Source organism: Papio anubis, chromosome 17 (genome assembly GCF_008728515.1).
Source record: "Papio anubis isolate 15944 chromosome 17, Panubis1.0, whole genome shotgun sequence".
Classification (NCBI taxonomy): domain Eukaryota; kingdom Metazoa; phylum Chordata; class Mammalia; order Primates; family Cercopithecidae; genus Papio; species Papio anubis.
Window position 1 is genome coordinate 40,534,113 of NC_044992.1, and position 23,403 is coordinate 40,557,515.

General features: G+C 41.1%; 1 protein-coding gene across 1 annotated transcript in view; it reads left to right on the top strand.

The window, feature by feature from the left end:
- Window positions 1–374: 374 nt before the first annotated feature.
- CA10 (carbonic anhydrase 10) overlaps window positions 375–23,403 on the top strand; it is a 524,630-nt gene continuing 501,601 nt past the window's right edge. The window contains exons 1-2 of the mRNA XM_009190286.4: window positions 375–1,047; window positions 1,955–2,602. Coding sequence (XP_009188550.1) covers window positions 2,542–2,602 — 61 coding nt within the window. The 5' untranslated portion in view covers window positions 375–1,047; window positions 1,955–2,541. The remainder of the gene's footprint in view (window positions 1,048–1,954; window positions 2,603–23,403) is intronic.

The window sequence follows — 23,403 nt, forward strand, 5'->3', positions numbered from 1 at the left end:
AGCACTGTAATGTAACTCCTTTAGCTCCCACTCCGCACCCTCGGATGCCGCACAGCCTGGGGGCTGGGATCAACACGGGAAGATTCACTAGATTGACTCTGTGCGGACGAACGGCACCCTTTCCTTCCCCTCCTCCATCTCCACTTATCTACCCTCTGTGCAGTTCTTCGACCGAGGTTTATACTGAAATAGCTTCTAAACATCAAAAATTAAAAGTGGATAAAAAATCCCCGCGGGGTATGTGTGTGTTTATGTTTGTTATGTGTGTGTTCATCCGCGTTTGTGCAAAATCTCCTAACGTCACAGTTCCCAATCGGGACAAGCGCGCCGAGAAATCCTGGATCTTCCCAGGGATTCCCTCTACGCTCCCTCCTTTTCGTCAGTAACCCCAAAGAGGTAGGTTTGAGCTTTCGCAAACCACCACTGCAGCGATGGAAGCAAACAAATCTGTTGAGATTTTGTCTTTCCCCTTTCGTTCCCAGCCCTCTTAGGCAAACAGTCCTGAGCACAGGGTTTTCTTCAATTCTCCCGCATCCACACTGCAACCGGGTGCAAGTCTTTCCTAGGCTATAGATAGCCCGCCTCCCCACGATACCTTCTGCGGACCGGCTGCCCCTGGCCTCGGCCTGGGTGGGCGGGTGGTGCTCGCGCCGCCCCTACCTTCCCCTGGGGCCCTGGAGCGCCGCGCGCTGGGTGTGTGTGTGTGCGCGCGCGCGGGTTTGGTGGGGAAATCTCCTTCAGTGGAAGCTGCTGAGTGTCGTTGGCGGAAAGTATCCTGGAGCCCAGCAAAAGCCTCCAAAGCACTAGAGCTTCCCTAAAGAAAAGCAGAATAAAAGAAAGACAAGGAGGGAACCCCGTTCCTCTAAAGCTCGGGTTTCCAATAGTCCTGAATCCTCCTGGAGTTGGGCGAAGGCGCAGTTGGCAGCAGCTGCTGCTGACACCCGGACTTGGAAAGGCGGTGTTCCCCCCTTTCGCGAGGAGGGAGGCAGGGACTTGCAGGCAAGAGTTGCACCTGGTCTAGGAACCTGCAGAGAAAAGAACTCTGGGGTAAGTAGTGTTCTGGCACTGGAGCGGAAAGGGGGAAGGGGTGGGGGGCATGAGATGGACGAAATGGAGAGGGCAGGCAATGAATTATGCAAAAAAAAAAAAAATCTCCAATATTTCGCAGCGGAGGGAGAGCACAGCACAGCACTCCCAGGATGAGTCCTGCCTGGGTCTCCCGCGCCGAACCCGCAGCACGAAGTTCTTTTTAAGAAGAGAAACTCGAAAATCCTGGAGGGTAACAGAGGCAGCCAGGGCGGTGCGGAGTGCGGAGGCGGCTGCCAGGGACTGGGGCCGAGGCGGCGGCCAAGGTGGCCTGAAGCTGTAACACCCAGCCTCCTCCTCCTCCTCATGGCCGAGCTCAGCCGCACCTCCCCGCCCGGGCCTCCTGCCTCCGCCCCCGGATGCCGGGCTGCGGAGCTGACGCTGGGACTCCCGGCGGCGGCGGGGACGCTCACCTGGCCGAGCCTCCTTCTCCTCCTCCTCCTCCCGCCCCCACCTGCCCTCCTCCTCTCTGAGTCGGGAAGCATCGGGATCCGTAGGCGAGGAAATAACGACCCCTGCAGTTGCATTGCGGAAAATCTCGGCAGCGGCGCTAGTTGCGGGCGATGGAAGCCAGGCAACTGGGGGTTCTGGGGAGTCTAGGAAAATAGCAAAGAAGCAGGAAGCGCGCGCGCGACCTGGAGAGTCCGTGGGCCCCCACCGCGCCCCAGTCCCCGGGGCCCAGCCCTTCCCCTTGGCACCCTGGACGCACGGCCGGAACCCGGCTGAGAGGCGGCAGGCTGCGCGCGGACTTGGGGAGCAGGGAGGGTCGGCGGAGGCTGCCGGCGGCTGGCGGTTTCGGGCAATAATCCCTGCCTCTCTTTCTCTGTGTGTCTGCTGTGTCTGCTCCTTCCCCGCCCCCCGGAAGCAGGAGAAGAACGGCCCCGGAGCGCAGCAGCCACCCTCCGACCATGCCCCGGTGAGGGGGGCGGACTTCGAGGGCAACTTGCCGCGGACTGCCTGGGCTTAGCCAGCGAGCTACGCGCTCCCGGGAGCCCGGAATTGCACGGCGCGGCCCGGCGGGGGGCTATCGTCTATGTCTTCTTGGGGCGCCAGGCGAATCGGGGTCTCGTTTTTGCTGGAAGAGCCCAGTGTTGGTGGCTTCAGGTGGCTGCCGCCGCCGCCGCCGCCGCCGCCGCCGCTGCTAGTGCGGTTTCCGCTGCTGGTGCGAAGAGAAGAGACACGCGAGCGGGGAGACCTCCGAGGCAGCGAGGCATCGGACATGTGTCAGCACATCTGGGGCGCACATCCGTCGAGCCCGAGGGGAGATTTGCCGGAACAATTCAAACTGCGATATTGATCTTGGGGGTGACTGTCCCTGGCCGGCTGTCGGGTGGGAGTGCGAGTGTGCACTCGCTCGGAAGTGTGTGCGCGTGTGTATGTGTGTGTGCCGTGTCGGGCTCCCCCCTGCCCCCCTGTTTTCCCGTCGAGTGATGCACTTGGAATGAGAATCAGAGGATGGAAATAGTCTGGGAGGTGCTTTTTCTTCTTCAAGCCAATTTCATCGTCTGCATATCAGGTACGGGACGCGCCGAAGTCACTGGCTGATTTGGGTTATGTTGTGATGTTTGGGGTGTATGGGGTTTTATTGTATGTAGCCGCGGGGCGGAGAGGGGGGTGGCGAGACCCTTTCAGTTCTGCGGGTTTGCCGCCTTCAGAATCAAAATCCTTCTCAGCCCAAGGGTGTCTGAATGTGTGTGTGTGGGGGGGGCGGCACGGGGAGGGTGGTTAGGATCTGTGTGCAGTCCTGGAAGGGTGAAGGAAAAAGTGGTGGGGGATGAGAAAGAAGAGCCAGATGGGTGTTGATTTTCAACTGCTTTCCTGGCTGAGAACTCTGGCGCCGAAATCCGAGCCTTGGCAACCACCACCCCCATCCCCTGGCTTTCAAAGTTCTCAAACTCGGTGGTTCCTGGCTGGCAAAATGGACGCGGGGCCCTGCCCGGGTATCTAAACACTTTCAAGAGACTGCGGGAGGATGTAGGACTGGAGAGTACCAGCAGGGATCAGATATGTCCTCCATGCCTTCCCCAAACACATCAGGACTGATTGCGATGCTTTGAAACCTGCTGGCACACCCTCCTCTACCCCTCAATTTTCTTTTTAAAGCACTACAGTGTCACAAATACCACTCTACATCATGGTGTTTCTTAATTCCCAGTAGCAAGGATGTGCTGGCTCAGACCTCTCAGTCTACTTGGGCCTGTCTGTGCTTTTAAGAGCAAACGGGATTTCAGGGTGTTGAGGTGAAGGAGGTAGGGCTTGTGGACACCTGTGCCTGAGTGTGTTAGGACGGGTTCTGGTTTTTGAGCAGTGTCTTTGTTGGTGCAGGGAATTGGGGATGGGAGGAAGCTGGGAGGGAAAGGGGAAAGCCCCTGGACCAGCAGTATTCCCCAGTTCCGTGGCTCCTCCCATTGAAGGCACCCACCCCATTTCCCTTCACACCTGCCACTTGAGCACCCAAGGAAAAGCCCATTTGTAGTGCTGCCTTCTGCCTGCATTCCTTCTGCAGAACTGGGGACTCGGCCAACTTCCCATGAAGTCATCAGAAGAGGAGAGCAGGATATTGCCCCTTTGAGCAGCCACATTTAAGCAGCATTGGGGTGGAGAGACATGTTTCCTGCCTCTTCCTTCAACCCTGTCAATCCCCTCCCCGTAAGCCAGACCTGATTCTTGATAGGAGAAAACAACCCTAGTTCTGTCCTCACCCTGGACTCTGTTCCAAATCCCAGTCTCGCTTCCAATTTTCTCCTCATAGGGAAGGAATGGGACTCTGTTATCCGAAACCATTCTATGTGGGACTTGGTTATCCTATTAAGAAATTTGTCTCTGTGATACATCAGTGAGATGTGTTGTGTACCTGGCAGACAAGAAAATGTGCCCTGGGGTCACCGCAACTCCTCTAGTGGGACTTCTATTATTCCATTCTGCATCTAGGAGTAAAAATTCTCAAGTGACTTGTAAAGGTTTGTATCAGTCATATGTCCAGATATGAACTGGGTGGCATCTCACAAGGCCATATTTTACATCTTTCTCTTCTACATGTCTATTTCAAACTCTCTCTCTTGTTCCGGAATATTTGACTAGTTATAAAATAGCCTTTCCTTACTTCTCCCCAGTATCATTAATAATTTTCAAATCAGACAAGCCATCTGAGTACCTTTAAGATTTATAAAGGGTTAACATTGATTAAGGCTCTGGATTTCCTCCAGCATCCTCTTTGTCCCCAGCCCTTACCCTGAGTTTGGCCAGGCAATCACCGAGGGGAACAGGCTGAGAAAGGGTCTGATCTTAGCCTCCAAAAAAAGCATTAGTGGGATACCTGTCACAGCTATATTTGATTTGGTGTATCAGCAACTAAATTATTCAAATGGAAGCATTAGGAGGGGGGTTATTTCCAACCCAGGAGGAGTGCTATGGAGTACATGGCCTTTCACATGTATTTACTAAATAATCATTATTGCTATGTAATGAGAGGATAAAAGTGTAAGCAAAATTGCTAGCTATTAGCTAAACACAGAAAACTAGGTTAGCGTTCCAAATGCCTAGTTAGGATCTGCATTAATTTGCACTTTATGAAGACATTTAGGCAGGGATGCAACATCATATACTCTTTATTTTACACATCCATAAACAACTTTAAAAGGCCATTTCTTCTCCATGGTCAGGATGGCCTCATCCTCCTGTAAGCAGAGCCACTCATTTAATAATGCCCATGTATGTGAGAATTATTATTAGTAATATGATTATGACTCACAATTGCTACAGTTTGGGAGACTCAGACTCCATTCTTTTTCCATCTGGCAGCCTTAGAATGTATAGGAAATGCAATGCACTAAGGTTGAATAATTGTGGCTTTGAGAGAGTTTAGTGGATCTTTCTTTTCTGTCTCCATGATTTGCAGTTTTAATTTACTCATGACTGAGCTCTACTGAAAGGAACATAACCCTGTGATCATAGAATCTGCTAAATCTTAAATTAAAAAAATTAAAAACAAAGCACCTCTTTAGCATCTTGGAATGAATTTTCCTGACCACTAAATGGGTGCTAATCCTTACAGAGTTACCAGACATTGATACTTAAAGCACTGATAGAGTTGGCTCCATTACTGAGAAACACCAGGCTGGAAAAGGCTAGTAGAAGTCTGCAGTCTAAACACTTTACAGAAGGAAAATGTTGGTAGTAGATTTGTCGTATGGAATATATATTGACTGAATTTCATTTGGTGGCATTTGCTTTCAGGAACACACTGGTGCTTTGTAGCTTAGTGTTTTGTTAACCAAAGGTTCCAATACTTCCTCTAACCCACCCTCAAATTTCTCCATGGGCCTATTTGGATATATTGCTTAAAGTACAGACACCTGGGCTTGGCATGTTTGATGGTTCTGCACTAATAATTTGGTTTTGATGAAACTATTGGAAAATGGGACTGTTTGGCCAGGCTTAGCTAGATGCTGGGTCAGTAGCACATATGTCTTTTATTTGCGAGATCACATCAGCTTTGGCTACTTAATGCAACACAGCTAGGCTAAAGGGCATGATTTGGGAGTTCTTCTGGCTTTCCATTAAACTCAGATCTCACTTTGCTGAAAATGTAAGGCATCCAGGGTCTATGAAGAGATCAGAGAGTTAAAGAGAGAGAACCAGAATGATTTTTCTGTGTACTGCAAGAGCACCATTCCCCTCCTACCAAAGCAGCTCAGATCAGCAAGAATGTATGCTTAGCAGCATGAGGAGAGAATTTCCTGGTCAGACAAGAGCTGCCTAATTTAGTTTATACAACGCATCCTACTTCCTCCTTATGTAACTTTACTTCTTTGTCAGTTTATTCATAATAATAACATCAACAACCATTTGAATTATGTGGCATTTTCACATATTTTACATATATTGCACATATTTAATTCATCTATTCTTAGAATTTGTGGGACAATCTTATAGATATAGCAACCAAAGCCCACAGAGCTTCAGCCTAGAGGTTTCACATCCAGGTCTACCTGAGTCAAAATTCAGTATATCATTTACGTTTTGGTTCAAGATTCCTTTCAAATATTTTTATTTAATTTTTTTAATATTGATGTCTCTGAAAGAATAAATTGGGTTAAATGAATGTAAGTCTCAGAGAATTTGGTAGTAAAAGTTTAAGATGATTACAGTTTAGAGCTAGAATTAAGGTAGCATTTGAGTTGTACATTACCCTGTCAATCAAACAGATGAGGCTATTACCCAAATGCCTCTAGCATCTTAGGATCAGCAATCTCTACAAGAAAGGAATATTTCCTACATTGTTTTCCTAATCTTAACATTAAAATGGCATAACTTCAGTTTTCTTATGTGTAGAAAAGAGATAATAGTACACATACCACATGTTTGTTCTATCAACTAAATGAGATATTGTGTCCAATGATTTTCACACAGCACAGTTTCTATCACATAGTAAGCATGCAATAATGTCATTATTTCCTACAAATCTGATGTTGTATAGGCTTAGTTCATGGTGGAGTAGAGCTTTTACCTTTTTCCATATCAACTTGTTTAAAAGCAAAAAGAAAACCATCATCAGCAAGCACATCTATAACATTGAGCACAAATCTTATTTTCCAGGAAGCTTTGGCTAAACAATTATGAAAAGTCTCTTAATTTTCCTTCCCATACAAATGAGACTGGTGGCATTAAGCTTTGGTGCATAGTCATGAGCGTAACCCACTTTATCCCTGTAAGTCCAATATGGAGTTGAGGCTTGGAAAGTTTACTAAACTACCTGGAAACCACGTAGTACTTATTACCCAGGGGATTCACAGAATTTTTCTTTCCATTGCATATTATAATGCAGTATAGACCCAACTTTAAAGTGCCTCAAAAATGGCAAACTACATATGCTTTCAATATGGCTCGAAATAGAATGTCCCCCAATAAAAAGTCCCACCCTTACAATGACTACTTATCTGATGATCTCCTTAGCAATGTGGCTTCTTTAAATCCAGTTTCCCATGTGATGTCATATAGCCCAGTTACTGACAGATAACCACCATCATAGATAAAACTCTCCAGATAGTGAGTCAAGAAAGTCTTTTGGAGTTGTATAAAATCTCAAGGGCAAAAATAAATGTCAATGTGGACTGCCAGTCCCTTGGCTGGGGAGAGGGGTTTGAGTACCAGTCCAAGTCAGTAACTAACATCTCAATTTATCACCGTAATTAAGCATTATATACTTGGGCCTAAGGGTTAGGTCAAAAAGAGATCCAAGTATCATAAATGTGTATGATAGCAAGTCATTATAGAAAGAATATGGAAATCAGAAGACTTTTCCTTCAATACAACTCCACCTTCATTACCTTTATAACTTTGGGCAGTTTTCTTGACCTCTCAGAATCTCAGTCCTCATCCATAAAATAAAAATTATATTTGCTTTGCCTATTTCAAAGCATTGCTGAGGGAAACTTCAGAGAGTTATTCTTGAATAAACATGTTTTGCATTATGCAAGTGTAAAGCATCTGTTTTACACTATATATGCTTTACACTATATATGATCCATACTTAAGATACAGTTATAGAAGCAAAGTTGAGATACATACACACAGTTTAGAATGATATAATGTAATATGAGTAATGTTTATTTGTTAAGATATTATTATAAATGCAACGTTGTAATGCTAAAATGCATTGTGATATAAATGAATAAGAATAATGTCTAATTGTTTAATAATTGGCACAAATTATATAGAAGGGAGAAGTCTAGACATGAAAGAAAAGGAGATTGATTTTGGAGATTTTGATGAAAGAGACAGAGGGGACCTCATCATCAAAAAGGAGGAATAGAAACGAGGATGTACGCTAAAGAATGTCCCAGCTGAAATGAAAGATTCACTTTGGGAGATACTGGAAAGTTGGGATGAGCCCACTTAGGGAGCTATTGAATTGAGAGAATATGAAGTATCCTAATATGGTTATTCACTTTGTGACTTTTGTTTTTTTATTATGGATCTTTGCATCAATTCAATGGATTCTTGGTTAAAATTCATTTGAAATTCTGACATTTCTTTGGATTTTAAATTTCTGTTGCATGTCTACAATTAGCACTGTACTTTACAGAGTTTGTAGCCTGTTTGAGATTGTAGACAGTTGAGTTGGAGTTCTTCTGTAGGGGGTGAACTGGAGGGGACTGGAGGTAGGCTCTCAGCTTGCTCATCTGTAAAACAGATACTTACCTCTCAAGGTTGTTGTTCCTACAAGGTAATTATAAGGATAATAAAACACCATTTGTGAAATGGCTAATGTGGTATCTGGAATACAGTAGCCATTAGCCAATACACATCATGTGAGAGCAAGCCTGGGTTTTAGAGCCCAGATAGGCAGACATGTGAATTCTAACTTTGGGATTCACTCTCTGTGTGGTCTTGGATAAGTAATTTAAGTTCTGTGTGCCTTAAGTCCTCATCTGTAAAATGTGAGATATAGAAAATGTACAAAAGAATCTGCCATACTGCCTGACGTGTTATTAATCATTCAGTAAATTGAAGTTGCTCCCATAAAATTATCATCATCATCATCATTGACATCAGTAATAATACTTGTTGACACTTTGGATCAGTTTTTCTAAATGCCAATTAATTATTTAATCATTTATTCTATGTTCAACAAAAATGTATCGACAGCAAACTGTATGCCAGGCACTGGAATCACAGAAATGAACAATACTTGGTCCTTAGTATTTAACAAGAGAGTACATGCTGTAAAATAGAAGTGTGTATACAGTATAATAGAAATATAAAGGAAGAGCAATTAACTCTGTTGTGGGTAGATACAAGTGGGGAAGGGAAAAGATTTATAGAAAACATATGAGCTAGACCTAGAAGAATACATGAGATTTCAACAGAACATGGAGAAAGAAGACATATCATGTGGCAAGAATAGTATGTTCATAGACAAGAAGGCATTTAAAAAACAAAATATCAAAGTATGGTGGATTGGGCATATGGAGTGGATGGGTTGGAATAAATGACTGGATATAGGGGTTACAAAAATAACCTTAGGCCAGTGCGAAGCAGATTGTAAGCCACGATAAGAAGCTTAGACCTTACCTTTTACTTATGAGGAGCTAGCTAATGGGGAGCTAAGGAAAATGACATAATCGGGTTTGTGTGCAACTTAATATTTTTACTTTGATTGTATTAAGATATTACTTAGAAACTCAACTCCTTGTCTTCTTTTCCTGTCAACATTTATTCTTGATCACAAAACCCATTAAAAAAATCCTGGCCTGATAGATCAATTAGGCCATTATGGGACATTCTAAGTGATAGACTTTTTAAAAAATTCATTTTTTATAAATCTCTTGTGGCTCTCATTTATCCTGATCTTTGAGATTTGGTATTTTCAGGTTAAGCAAATACAAATGTCTTCAATTTTGTACTTGAAGAATAATAACAATGTCTTTAGCATTAGATGAAGGCTAAGAGAAATGAATCATCTGTACATGCATTGGTGTCATGAAGATTAATTGTGGGCTAAGCAATAGATACACTATTTGACATAAAACAGATGCTTGAAGCACTACAAAGCATTGTGTAGCAGTTTTATCTTATTACATTCTGTTCAACTCTTATTTCCAATAGAGTACATATTCACTTAACAGAATATACCCCTGGTTAACTAAATGATATATCCAATTTACCCACTCTATGGTTCAGTTAGTATAGAATGAGTGTAGAGACCTAAATTGAAATGGTTTTCTTTGTCCACTTAATCATTCAACATTTATTGAGGGCACACTGTACATCAGGTACTCAGAATCCAACCAGAATAAGTAAGACAGTGACCTTTTCCTCCAAAAATTCTTCATCTAGTAAGAGACTGATTTTTAAAATATTGGTAGTCACAGCAGAATGTGATAGGCATTGTAATAAAAAGAGGTATAGAAAGTGTTTGAGGAGAAGAGAGCAGGGACATCTGACTCATCCTGAAAGTAGGAGGGGTAGAGAAGGAGAGTAAGTAGTGTTAGTAGAGGATGCTTAGGGTGAGTCTCCAAGGATGTTAAAGAGTTGTTGTGGAAGATTTTGGCTAATTAACCAAGAGGGATGTGATGAGAGATGGATGAACATATGAAACAGCATTTGCAAAGGAAGGGAGATTAGATAGGACATAGGACACGATTAATTCAGGGGACGGTCAAAAAGTCAACATGGCCACAACTAACGAGTGTAGTGTGATGGATGAGGTTGAGACGGAAGAGTATATAAGGTATGTAATTTCAATAACAGTAATCCCTTGCATATAATATTGTCAGTAAGAATCACCTAGTGCCCCTCTATGCAAGGAAGGCATCTTTTAAAGGCCCAAGGAAGTATGCAGTTTGCATCCTTCATTAGGAAGAGATCAGTCAGTATTAAAGCTTTGGCTCTTGTCCAACTATGCTCCACTTGGCCCAGATCATTTTCCAGTGTTGTCCATGGTTCCAGATGGCTTCCCAGAAGCTTTGGAGTAATCCAGATATAGATTACAGAGTTTATATCATCTCTTTACTTAGTTTATTGCCATATAATTACACCCTGGGAAAAAAAAGCCAGGACCCTACTGACTGATCGTGAATTTTACAGTATGTCTATTATCATCTTACTCATTGATTAGTGAAGGTTTTCTGTAACTTTTTTGCAGTTTTTATTTCATGTAACCTTAAACAGAACTTTAAAGGATTTCCAGCAGTGAGGGGTTGGGGTGGGAAGGTTTGGGTGATGAGAAATGATCTAGGATCACTTTTATAACAAAGCCACAATTGCTGTTTATTAGCAAGATTGGGCTGGTAACGGGATAGCCAGTGTGGGGTTTGATTACATTTGCATTAGGGGGCCATCAGCATGGCAGTGGAGAGATTATCAATGGTTATGAAGGAGACAGCATACAAATGCCTTTGCCTGCTGATCTGGGAGAGGTGGTACTTTCGTCACAGTAAATGAAGAATTAATCTTTAACTTTGTCCAATACTTCATGCCTGGTGGCTGAAGGGGCTGTCAGTAGGAAATGAGGCCTGCGACTTTTAGGTGAGTTTTCCAGAGCCAAGTCTTGCTGGCTTTGCAACACATTTGGCAGCAATGCCAGAGTTGGAATAAACACATTTACTGAAGGATATGAGTCAACATATTCTCTTTCCGCTCCCCTCTCTCTCACTACACACACAGCTACCTTTTACCCTCAAGGAAAACAATTCTGATAGCTGCAATTATTGAGGGAGCATAGGCCTGTCCTCCAACACAAGGTTAGAATAATAATAAATACCTCAGAGGATTCTTGAAATAAACAGTAAAGTAATATATATGGAAGATTTTTTTCCCCGTGTTTAATATATTTGTTAATATTTATTCCACAAATGATAACGAATGCCTCCTATGAGGTGGGCACTGGGCCAGGCATAAGATACAATGTAGCAAACAAAACAGCAATGGTCTTTGCCCTATAGAATGTGTATGTAGTGACACACGAATGTGTGTGTTTTTTTCCCATTACCCAACCCAGTGCCTGGCATTTAGAAAATGCTCAATAATGAATGACTGAATTAATACATAAATGAATAACAAGGAGCGATTGAGAGTGGCTTTTCCACATTCAGGGGAGACTGGGGGACAAGATCTGAGGCCATGAGGGAGGGGAGATGAAGATGACACCTCTTTCAGCTGTTGTCTTGCTTCTACTGCATGTAGGTTTTTGAGTGTGCAGAGTCACAGAGAATGGGAACCTTCCCAATGGGCAATATGTTTGATAGTTTTCTAGTCCCTGCTCTGACTCATATTTCATTTGACAAATCATCCTTATTTGGGGCACTTTATAGTTGTTTAAAATGTATTTTGGCTCTTTTTGTATTTTTGACACCATACCAAAGGTTTGAACTAGGACAATTAAAGATCGGTGAATACACTGTCATTCTTTTCTCCATGTCATCTCTGTTCCTTCTTGAGGAGATTGCCTAGAACATGTATGGTATTTCTTACCAAGTTCCTACTTGGGAGGAAACAACACTTCAGTAAGCTCACTGTTCCCTAGTTAGTGTTCAACTAGAGTGCTTGAGGGAGAATAGCCTACCCCACTTTTTAGTCTTGATGCAGAGCAATACAGGAAATTACTGTGGTCTCTATGGTGTTTTCAGTCTTGTGTCAGAAAACATTACTTCCCCTCTGGCCTTCTGCAACAGCATTGTGGTGTAGTTGACTAGTTCTTACCAGAGAAGAGCTGGCAGCCAAGGAATTGAAAGAATGGAGTGGATTTGCTATCCTCGGCTGTGAATTCACCCTGTAATCACCTGGTTAATCTTTACAACTGTGAGGAAATGGTCAATTGGATAATAATGTTGTTTGCTTATAATCTTAATTATGGAAAAAAAATAAAAAGGGGTTATAGAAAAAAAAGGGGCCTTATTGTTAATTTCTCAGTGGATGTTTGGGGATTTTAAAGTGAGACATTGGTGAGTATCAGGTTTCTATTGTATGACCTGGGTGTGAATAGAAATATGTCACTTGATGTCTAAGTCTTATAATGCACCATAATGATATTGGCTCTAAGTTACACTGATTCAAAACCCTGTAGAGTAGAATACAAAGTAGTGAAGTCATTATGTTTTATTTCTGTAACAAGTTTCATTCCTATTTTTCCACTGTGGTGTAGTTCTTTGTGGCCTTTTAGTTTTAGTTTTGTTTTAGCACTGAGTTTTATTGGCTGAATGAGAGCCACGTGCTATTTTAACTATATAAGTTAGTGCAGGCTTTTTTTTTTTTTTTTTTTTTTTTTTTTAAATCGGCTTTCAGAACTGCTGAAATGAGAGCTTGACTAAGCCAGGTAAAGGCATATAATGTGCCACATCCAAAGTAAGACAAGTTGAACAACTTAATGAATGACAGTTGTGTTTATGCCTTGGTTGTTTAGGCCAATCATGTATTCAATTGAGATGTTCTTTCTTGACCAGTGCTCCTTGCAAGACAGGGACTGTATATGCAAAGTGTTTTAGTGTCACAGACGTGAGTGAAGCCAGGAATCAATGAGTGTATTTTATGCCAAATATGATACAATATTAGAAAAAAATTTAGGAAAAAAATTATTCCCCATAGACCAAATTTTTGTTTACTAAATTTTGAAACTGTAACTTTTCCAATTTGTACTTTAAAAAGAAACTTTGTATCTTAAATATTTTCCCATGTTGCTTCCTAGTTGTGTCAGTTCAGGATATCCTGAACCCTGACACATACACTCTGCAATCTCAGTGACATAACACAATGGAGGCTTACTTCTTATTTGCATTAATTGTCCAATAGATGTCAATGTATGTGTGTGGGCATGTAGGTGCTTGGTGAGAGGAAAGAGATACAAGAAAAAAAATTATGTCATTAGTAGTGACTTGGAGTCTCAAGGTTGATGGGGTCTCTGCTACCTCCTGTGGTTTCCAAAGTTTTCCTGGGCATCGATATCACCAGATGGGGAAAAAAAATGTGTAGAGGAAGGCCACAGGAGGGGTTTCTGTGGGCCAAGAAGGAAAGCTGTGGGCATCCTTTCTGGTCAGTCACATTGCCACATCTTATTTTTATTTTTGTTTTTTTATCATGGGGTTTCACCATGTTGGTCAGACTGGTCTCAAACTCCCAACCTCAAGTGATCCTCCTGCCTCTGCCTCCCAAAGTGCTGGGATTACAGGCGTGAGCCAAAGTGCCCAACCAGCCACATCTTATTTATTTATTTTATTATACTTTAAGTTCTAAGGTACATGTGCACAACATGCAGGTTTGTCACATTTGTATACATGTACCATGTTGATGTGCTGCACCCATTAACATCTTATTTTAACACACTTGGAGAGCTGTAGGCTAGCCTTGTAGCCAGGAGCAAAGGGAAAATGGTTTGTGAACAATTAGCTAGTATCTGCTACTTTAATATGCATTTTTTTCTTATATTTCCAGAGTAGTTTATTCATCTAAAATCGCATTATTTATATTTAACTTTTCCCTTGCTTTTAAGCATATATGTTGTTTCTAGTTTATGACATTTTTTGGCATTTGTTTTTATCCAAGTAGATATTTATTGAATTATTTTTAAAAAATAATCTCAATATTGTGATTATTGGGTCAAACAGTATGAAGTTCCTTATCGTTTTACTGTATTATATCCGAAAGTAAAGTATAACCTGTTTATGAGGCTCTAGTAATGTGCTTGAATTCCTTGAGAGAGTAAGCAAGTATATAGAATAGTGACTAATCTTTCAAAGATCCTTTCAGCAATGGTTTACCTCAAAATCTATTAAACAAACCTCAATAGCTATGGGATTCAAGATGTTATTTTGCATAACAAGTTAGATCAGAGACAGGAAACCGTGGTTAAGAATAAACAAATACCTTTTCTAGGTCTAGAATTTTAAACCTTCTTAAGTATTGTTCCTGGAGGACATTTTTATACATTATAGGAAAGCTAGAATTAGGTGATTTGCTAAAGAGATGACTAGGATGGAAGTTAGGACATGTGTTTAGCATTAGTTTTGCCACTGCTACTTCTGGCTCCAGTTTCCTCCTTTTAAACAGGTTAAGTATATTGGAGTAAGTAGTTTCTAGGTCCCTTTCCAACTTGGGAACTTTAGTATGTTAACAGACTTTTACAGAAAGTTGTTCAAATTTGCTATTCATGCTAAACTTACCCAGTCTTTGAAATGTTGAGGCAACAAGATGAAAATATGGGAAGATCTTTCACGACTTGAGTGAACAGAAAAGTGGCAAATGACTTTCTCGATGGGCAATCATAAGATAAGACATTATGAGAAAAATAACCCAAATAATATTTGTTGACGATTACCTTGTCACCCTCTAGTGCAACACTGGGAAAGGGTCTAGGGGTCATCATTGACTGCTACAGATTTATTGAAGAGCATTCATTGAAAATATTATACATTGTTTTACTATGTAACCTCAACTCTGCTGTTTCTTATTGTGTGACTTTAGGAAGTTACTTAACATCTCTAACTAAGTGTCAGTATCCTCATTTGTAAATTGGACGTAATAACACCTATCTTTGGAGTTAAGCGGGCTTGAAATAAAAAAATGTGGAGCCTGGTGTTTGGCACGTAGAATGCACTTGATAAATGGTGGCTTTTGCTTTCGTTATGGCTGAAGCTAAAATAATAAAAGACGGCCGGGCGCCGTGGCTCAAGCCTGTAATCCCAGCACTTTGGGAGGCCGAGACGGGCGGATCACGAGGTCAGGAGATCGAGACCATCCTGGCTAACACGGTGAAACCCTGTCTCTACTAAAAAAATACAAAAAAAAACTAGCCGGGCGAGGTGGCGGGCGCCTGTAGTCCCAGCTACTCGGGAGGCTGAGGCAGGAGAATGGCGTAAACCCGGGAGGCGGAGCTTGCAGTGAGCTGAGATCCGGCCACTGCACTCCAGCCTGGGCGACAGCGCGAGACTCCGTCTCAAAAAAAAATAAATAAATAAAATAAAATAAAATAAAATAAAATAATAAAAGACACATGGAGCAAAATTAGGAAGGAATTTGGCAATATCATGTAAAACATGGCGATTAAATGAGCCAATGCATGTGAAAATGTTTAGCACAATGTCTGCACATAGCACGTAATCAGTTAAGGTTGGTTGCATCTGATTCACTAGGGGAAACTAGAATGTTTGGGGAATATTTTAAAGGTAATAAAAAGGGAGATAATGATGTCTTTTCATAGCATCATCTTCAGAGACAGTTTACTGGGTCTGGCCCATATGTTCCTTTAATAATTTTTTAAAAATTAAGAAATTAATGCCACCTATTTGTAGTTTACAACTGCACTTTAAATTTATCAAAACCTCTCATGTAGACATGTGGTCTCATGTAATCCAATAAATATTCGGCCTTGACAGTAGTGGCATAAATAGAATCATGGCTCAGGAATTTGCTGCTTATTTTTTCCCACTTAATACATTAGTAAATTCTAGGTCATTTGCCAGAGCAGTAAAGAAGTGAGGTATTATTATGGTCTAATCCATTTATGATAAAAGAGATACTATTTACCCTGCAATTTTTGAAACTGTCACTCATTTTTACTGAAATTTGGCTACTCTATTTCCTTTTCATTGCTCAGTTTTACCTGCTTCCCCAAGCACTAATTTGTGTTTATGATAACCCTACCCATGTTTTTTTCAACCTATTTGCAACATGAAAACATAGCTTTGATTTGTGTTTCATATTCACTTGACAGAAGGATTTTTTTAAATGATAATTAAATGCTGAGCTATTCCTGGGATTGCGGTATGGTTCCTTTTCAAATATATCTGATCTGAGCATTTCAGCAAAAGGCATGAAAGGAAAACCAACAAGAAATAGGACAGATGATAAATACTGTACTGATGTTAAGTAAAGATAAGCAAACTGTGACCTGAGTATGTCTGTCTCTAGGGAGCCTGCTTTAGAGCTTTTCCCGGTGTTTGTTTTTTTTGTGGGATTTTTTTTCCTCCAATCTCGTTGGTAGAGGCTGGATTACAACTGAGAATGCAGAGATTAATGGCCTGCTGTGACTAATCCACTAAACCTCTACTCCTGTTTCTCTTAAATTGATTGTACTTAGAGAAGCTGAGTATAGACCCACCCCAGCTAGCCTGATTTTAGGTCCCAGGGATTTAATGAGATCCAGTTGCTTTAGGTACATGGAACCTTCATGGAACATCATCACTTTTTGCATTTGGGCATTATTTCATTAGTTGCTGATTAGTTCCCAATGTATTATTTTTATAACCTCTCTTTTCTTAAAAAGAACATTTTTCACATGATTATATTTTAAAATTTGAACACTAACATAATCAAATTTAAAATAATTTGGAAAAAAGAGAAAAAACAGATCACTTATAATCACATAACCATAATACAACTATTATTAATATTCTGGTTTGTTTCTTTCTAAGCTTTCATTTATATAAGCATTTTTTACTTATTTAAAATTTTTATTATTTTTTTTTTTTAATTATTATACTTTAAGTTCTAGGGTACATGTGCACAACGTGCAGGTTTGTTACATATGTATACAGGTGCCATGTTGGTGTGCTGCACCCATTAACTCGTCATTTACATTTGGTATATCTCCTAATGCTATCCCTCCCCGCTTCCCCCACCCCACAATAGGCCCCGGTGTGTGATATTCCCCTTCCTGTGTCCAAGTGATCTCATTGTTCAATTCCCACCTATGAGTGAGAACATGTGGTGTTTGCTTTTCTGTTCTTGCGATAGTTTGCTGAGAATGATGGTTTCCAGCTGCATCCATGTCCCTACAAAGGACATGAACTCATCCTAACTTATTTAAAATTTTATCACACTTTTGTGTTTGGCCAAAAATTCATGTTAGATAAATATATGGTTTGTGTTCATCAAAGCAATATCCTCCTAAAATGTAACCCAAATAATGTGAAAATAATTATACACAAAATGGATAGATTTGCCATTGATGGAAATTAAGATTTAATGCTAAATCAGTGCACTGGGTTTGTATGAAACTTGAACAAAATTTAAATTTACAAATATTTTATTATTAATCTGGTGATCTTAAAAAGTAATTCATAGGAAGATAAAAAGATGACAAATGTAATTATAGTATTGGGGATTTTTGAGGAGAGGGAACACTGGAGAAACAATTTAGAAATGATGTTAAAAGTGTTTTATTTAACTGTTAAAATGCAGAAATATGTTTAAATCCACTGAGATGCCATATAGCTTGAGTTGAGAATGATTAAGAGCTGCATTTAAACGCACACTCTGTCTCTTACAAGCTGGTTGGCTTTGGGTAAGTTAACTTCTTATATATCTCAGTTTTCTAATCTGTAAAATGGAGATAAAAATAACCCCATCAGTGATTTCTTATAAGCATTATTAAATGACATATGAAAGTAAAGCATTTAGTACAGTATTATCAGGCAGATAATAATGGCTTAATAAATGTGATTTGGTATTAGCATCAAATTCATAACATGTGAGATGCAGCCAACCATAGTCTCTTTGTAAAGGAGGAAGACTATTTGAGTTGGCTGCTTTGTAGGGGATATGAGCTCAGAAACCTTCAGTACCTGTCACTGACTCTTAAAAATAAAAAGTTCACACTGTTGAAAGTGATGTTTTAAAGTCTTCCATGATGTGCCATAGACTGACCTTTCCAACTTTGCTCCAACTTGCCAACTCAGGATTCTATGCAGCACCTTGCAGATACTTCCCTGTGCTTTTGCTCATGCTGTGGTTTTTACCTTGTTTTGACCCACCTGAATCCTATGTGGCTTACTCATAGGTTCTTACATGTTCAACCAGAGGCTCCTTTGTGAACACTGTTATGAGCAGTCCAGCCAGCAGCAGTATCTCCCCACAATGCCCCATCGGCTCTTCCTGTCCCCGGTGCTGCCCATCCACTGGCTGCCTTTCTACTTTCATCAGGAAAATTCACCATGGCCAGGATTCATCTAGGGTATCCCCGCCCTACTCCTAATGCAACATCCTCATTGGTTGGGTTTTACTCTCCAATCCGTAATAATAGGTTTTTCCACATTCTCACCAGTAGTCTCTGCTGGTTTAGGTTTTTTTTTTCTCTTCCCTAACCGACCTAGTCCCTTCTAGATATAACACAACTCAGACCAGAGCTCAGCAAACAACAGCCTGTGGACTAAATCCAGCCCACAACCTGATTGTTTACAACTTAGAAAACTAAGTTGTATTGGGACACAGTCATGCTCATTCATCGATGTATTGTCTGGGACTTGTTTTACATCACAACAGCAGTGTTGAGTAATTGCAACAGAGACCATACTGCCTGCAAAGCCTAAAACATTTATTATCTGGCTTAAAAAAAAAATTGTGAGAAACGATTGAATCAAATTCTTCCAACAGGTAGGAGGATAAACTGGGTGCCTGGATAATAATTTTTTCTTCAATAAAGGATTGATTGAATTTTACATGTAATAGTCAATTTTTAAAAGCTTTGAAGCTTCAGGAACCTCTGAACTATCTTGACTTTTGTGGATACCTTGGCCATTTTACTACCCTAAAAATGCTTCAAGCACCTTCTACTCTCAGAAACCAAAAACAAGAAACCTCAGTTTGTGCTGGTTTGCATTTATAAAGCTCCCTTTGCTCTCAGAGGAGCTTAGAGTAGCTCTGGACCCATCCAGGCAAACATTATGGGGGAAAGCCACCCTCCCCTAAGGCATGGTTTGCGCTGGGATGCCAGTTTGGCAGGGAAGGAGCAAGCTTTCTGAGTACTTTGCTTCTGCCAGCTCTTTGAAAAAATAACCCTTCTCTTTGGGGAATGAAGGTCAGACCATACTCAGAAATAAGAACATCACCTGGAGAACAAGCAATTTTAGGAATGACAACCTGAGAAATCAAACCTTTCCCCCTGATGATTGAGACAGGCCAGACTCATAACCCAGGCCATGATCAGCTTTTGCACTTGGATAGAGCATTTTCTCTCGAATAACAAACTCAATGAGCTTTACCGGGCTCTGAAAGATGACTGTTGTCCTCTCTGCACAGATGGCAAAATTGAAGTCAAGAAGCAGCGGCTTAGGCTGGCCACAGAGGGAGTGGGTTCTGGCAAAGACCCTGCAGGGCTCACAGGAGCTGGACTCCCAGCCCTCTTAGACATGGTATTTGTACTAAGTCCCTAAAGCAGATTTCATAACGCTGCCTAACAAAGCCTCTTTGGAACTCTAGAGCAGGGGCTGACAAACAGTGGCCCACTGATCAAATCCAGCCTACTGCCTGTCTTTGTAAGGCCCAGGGTCTAGGAATGGTTGTTAGATTTTCAGATAGTTGGGGGAAAAAATCAAAAGAGGAAATAATATATTTCATGAAAATTATATGAAAACAAATTTTGGTTCATGAATTGTGTTTGACTGAAACACAACCACACCCATTCATTTATGAACTGTCTAGTATCTATTTCTTTTTTTTTTTTTTTTTTTTTTTGAGACGGAGTCTCGCTCTGTAGCCCAGGCTGGAGTGCAGTGGTCGGATCTCAGCCTCACTGCAGCTCACCCCTGGTTCACGCCATTCTCCCTCAGCCTCCGGTAGCTGGGACTACAGGCGCCCGCCAACACGCCCGGCTATTTTTTGTATTTCTTAGTAGAGACAGGGTTTCACCGTGTTAGCCAGGATGGTCTCGATCTCCTGACCTCGTGATCCGCCCATCTCGGCCTCCCAAAGTGCTGGGATTACAGGCTTGAGCCACCGCACCCGGCCTAGCATCTATTTTCGATGGCTACCTTTACACCACAGTGGCAGAGTTGAGTAGCTGCAACAGAGCCTAAGGTCGGCAAAGCTCAAATTACTTTCTATCTGGCCCTTCCCAGAAAAATGTTCGCTAACCCTTGCTCTAGAATACACATAATACATTAATTAAAATAAACTTTTATTGAAGTGCAATAAACATAAAATGCACTCACTTTAAGTATATGGTTTGATGAGTTTAGGATAAAAAATATAGTCCTATAATCACCACTGCAATTAAGATGTGGAACATTTCTATCACTCCCCAAATTTCTGTATGTTTCTTTGAAGTCAGTCCTTCTCCAATTCTTGTGCAGGCAAACACAGATCTGATCTCTGTTAGTGGTAACAACCTTTAAACAATTATTTAGAAAGGATTTCAGATCACTAGAGACCGTGTTGAGGGAAGGTGGTAGTGGTGGGGGATATTTGAAAACATGAAGTTGATTTTATTATTTCATTTGATAATTCCTTAATTCACTCCAAACAGCCACTTAACTGTTCGTAATATTAGAACCTAACAGGCACTGTGCAAAGTGCTCTCCATTTATTATCTCATTTTATCTCTAACCCTATGAGGGAGTTCTTCTCCATCTCTGATTCTATTGAGAGGAGACAGGCACCCAGGTAACACTGGGGAGCACACAGCTGTTAAGATGTAAGCTAAGATTTGAATGTGGACCTGTCTGAATCCAGAGTCTGAGCTCAGCCACCATACCACATACTTATTCAATCTTCACTATGAGTCTGTTTGGGAGCATAATATCAACATTTTTAGAAGAAGGAAGCTCAGAGAGGTTAAGTAACTAGTTCAAGTCACCCAGCTACTAACTGCTACAGTTAGGATTTGAACCGAGTTCTCCAAACTGCAAGCAGAAGACACTGAAGAGAGAGGGATGGAAATGCATTATTTTGAGGGGAAAAAAAAATCACCTTCTCTTACAGATGGATAAAGTAAGAGCCATATGTGAGCAAGTTCTAGATAATGCAGAGGCGAGTGAGGCAGTAGGCAAAAAGCAGTTTTAAGCCAGATATAATTTTGCTTTCTAAACTAATGGCTATCCAAGACTATTTAATTTAATATAAACAATTAATGACTGTAAAGTGCTTTGAAAATCACTGAGGAGTGCATCCATGCTGACCAGAATCAGTAATCAAAATCTCTCTTGCTATTCCTTCACAAACAGAATTCTATCTGAATTGGTCTGTTATATTGAGAAGAGATGAAAATCAAAGTCTCAGAACAGACCTCCATAGGATATTCTCTTTCTCCCCTCCCCCTACACCAGGTGTTATAAAGAACAGTGCAGTTTACCAACTCCTAGTTTGAATGATTGCATTCCATTTCTTCAGGGTCTTTTTACGAAGTACCTAGCACCTAAATGATGCCCCAAATGATTGTCTGCTCTTCCAATTTTCTAGGAGCACTCCGTCAGCTGCCCTGAAGGCCCTTCTTACAATCTAGCACAGGAGGCGATGTCCATTGGGTTCCTTAGTTATAAATAATAAAACCTTCAGGATTACTATAAGCAGAAAAAAAATTTATTAAAGCACTTGAGGTGCTCACAGGGTCTGAGGGTAGGCCAAAAAATAGGAAGTGGAAACTGTACTTACAAGGATATATTATGGCATTGCTCTGAAAAGGGTTCCTGCCACTGCTGTGTAGAAATAGCCAGATCTCATCGCTGGTGTGGACTGAGCTCTATACACCATTGGTATCCAGAAAGCTGGACACTGCTGCTACTAATCTCACCAGAAGATGGATTTGTTATCAAATCTGCTTCCTCATGCTGTTCACTTTAGAACGATAATCTCAGGCATCTGCATGACTAAGTTCAGTCACATGCCTCCTGTCCAAAGTAAAGTACAGGATTCTATCTGGGTGGGACTGGATACAAAACTCAGGAAAAAACTCCGAACATAGTGAGCTGGCTGAAGAATAGCCTCCCAGAGATGTTCGTGTCCTAATTCTAATGCCAGGAACCTGTGAATATGGTTATTTTACTGGTAAAAGGGATTTAGCATTCATGATTAAGGATCTTGAGATTGGGAGATTATCCTAGATTATCTGGGTGGGCCAAATGTAATCACAAAGGTCATTATAAAAGAGGGGCAGAATGATCAGAATCAGAAAAAGAAGATGTGAGAACAGAAGCTGAGGTTGGATTGATGCACTTGGAAGATGAAGGAAGGGAGTTACCAGAAATGCAAAAGGTCCCCAGTAGCTGGAAAACACAAGGAAATTAATTCTTCCCTGGAGCCTCAAGAAAGAACACATGCCTGCTGACACCTTGATTTTAGCCCCTTAAGATTCATTTCAGATTTCTGAGCTCCAGAACTGTAAGATAATACATTTGTGTTGTTCTAAGCTATTAAATATGTAGTAATTTGTTACAGCAGCAATAGGAAACTGATGCACATAGGATAGGCATTGAGAGTGTGATGACAGTCCAGGGAGCATGACAAATGTCCACCACAGCTGCTGTGAAGGAAAGCTAGAAAAATTATTAATATTTCCCGCATCCAGTGCTCTCCACCTTTTGAGAGCATTCTAATAGAGTCCTAAAGCTAAGTTGGGTGAACAAACTAAGTAAAATTGCTTGTGACCGTTCAGATTGTTCGCCCACTTTATTCACCCCACGATTTATTCAATAAATATTCCATTTATTAAATAAATATTTACTGGAGTTGAGTGCCAAGCACTGTGAAAGATACTATGGCTTCAAAGGAGAATAAGAGAGTAAGACTCAAAGCTAACGGTCAAGAAATTCACAGATACCAGACTTATATTGAGCTGATTTTCAGTTGTCTCTTCATATCAAATCCTACCCCAAATTTATACTGTTTGTTTTGAACAATAGGAGTTAGGATGTTGAGATGATTCACAATTTATGCATAAAAGCATTATACTGAAATGAATATTTTCACTTGAATATCTAACAGTAGTCAATAGTTATCTAACAGTAGTCAATATTTATTGAGTGCTTCCTGTGTGTTACAGATAACAGTAATATTTTTTATTATTTATTTCATTTAATTGTCACATCAACCCTGGGAGAAATGGATAGT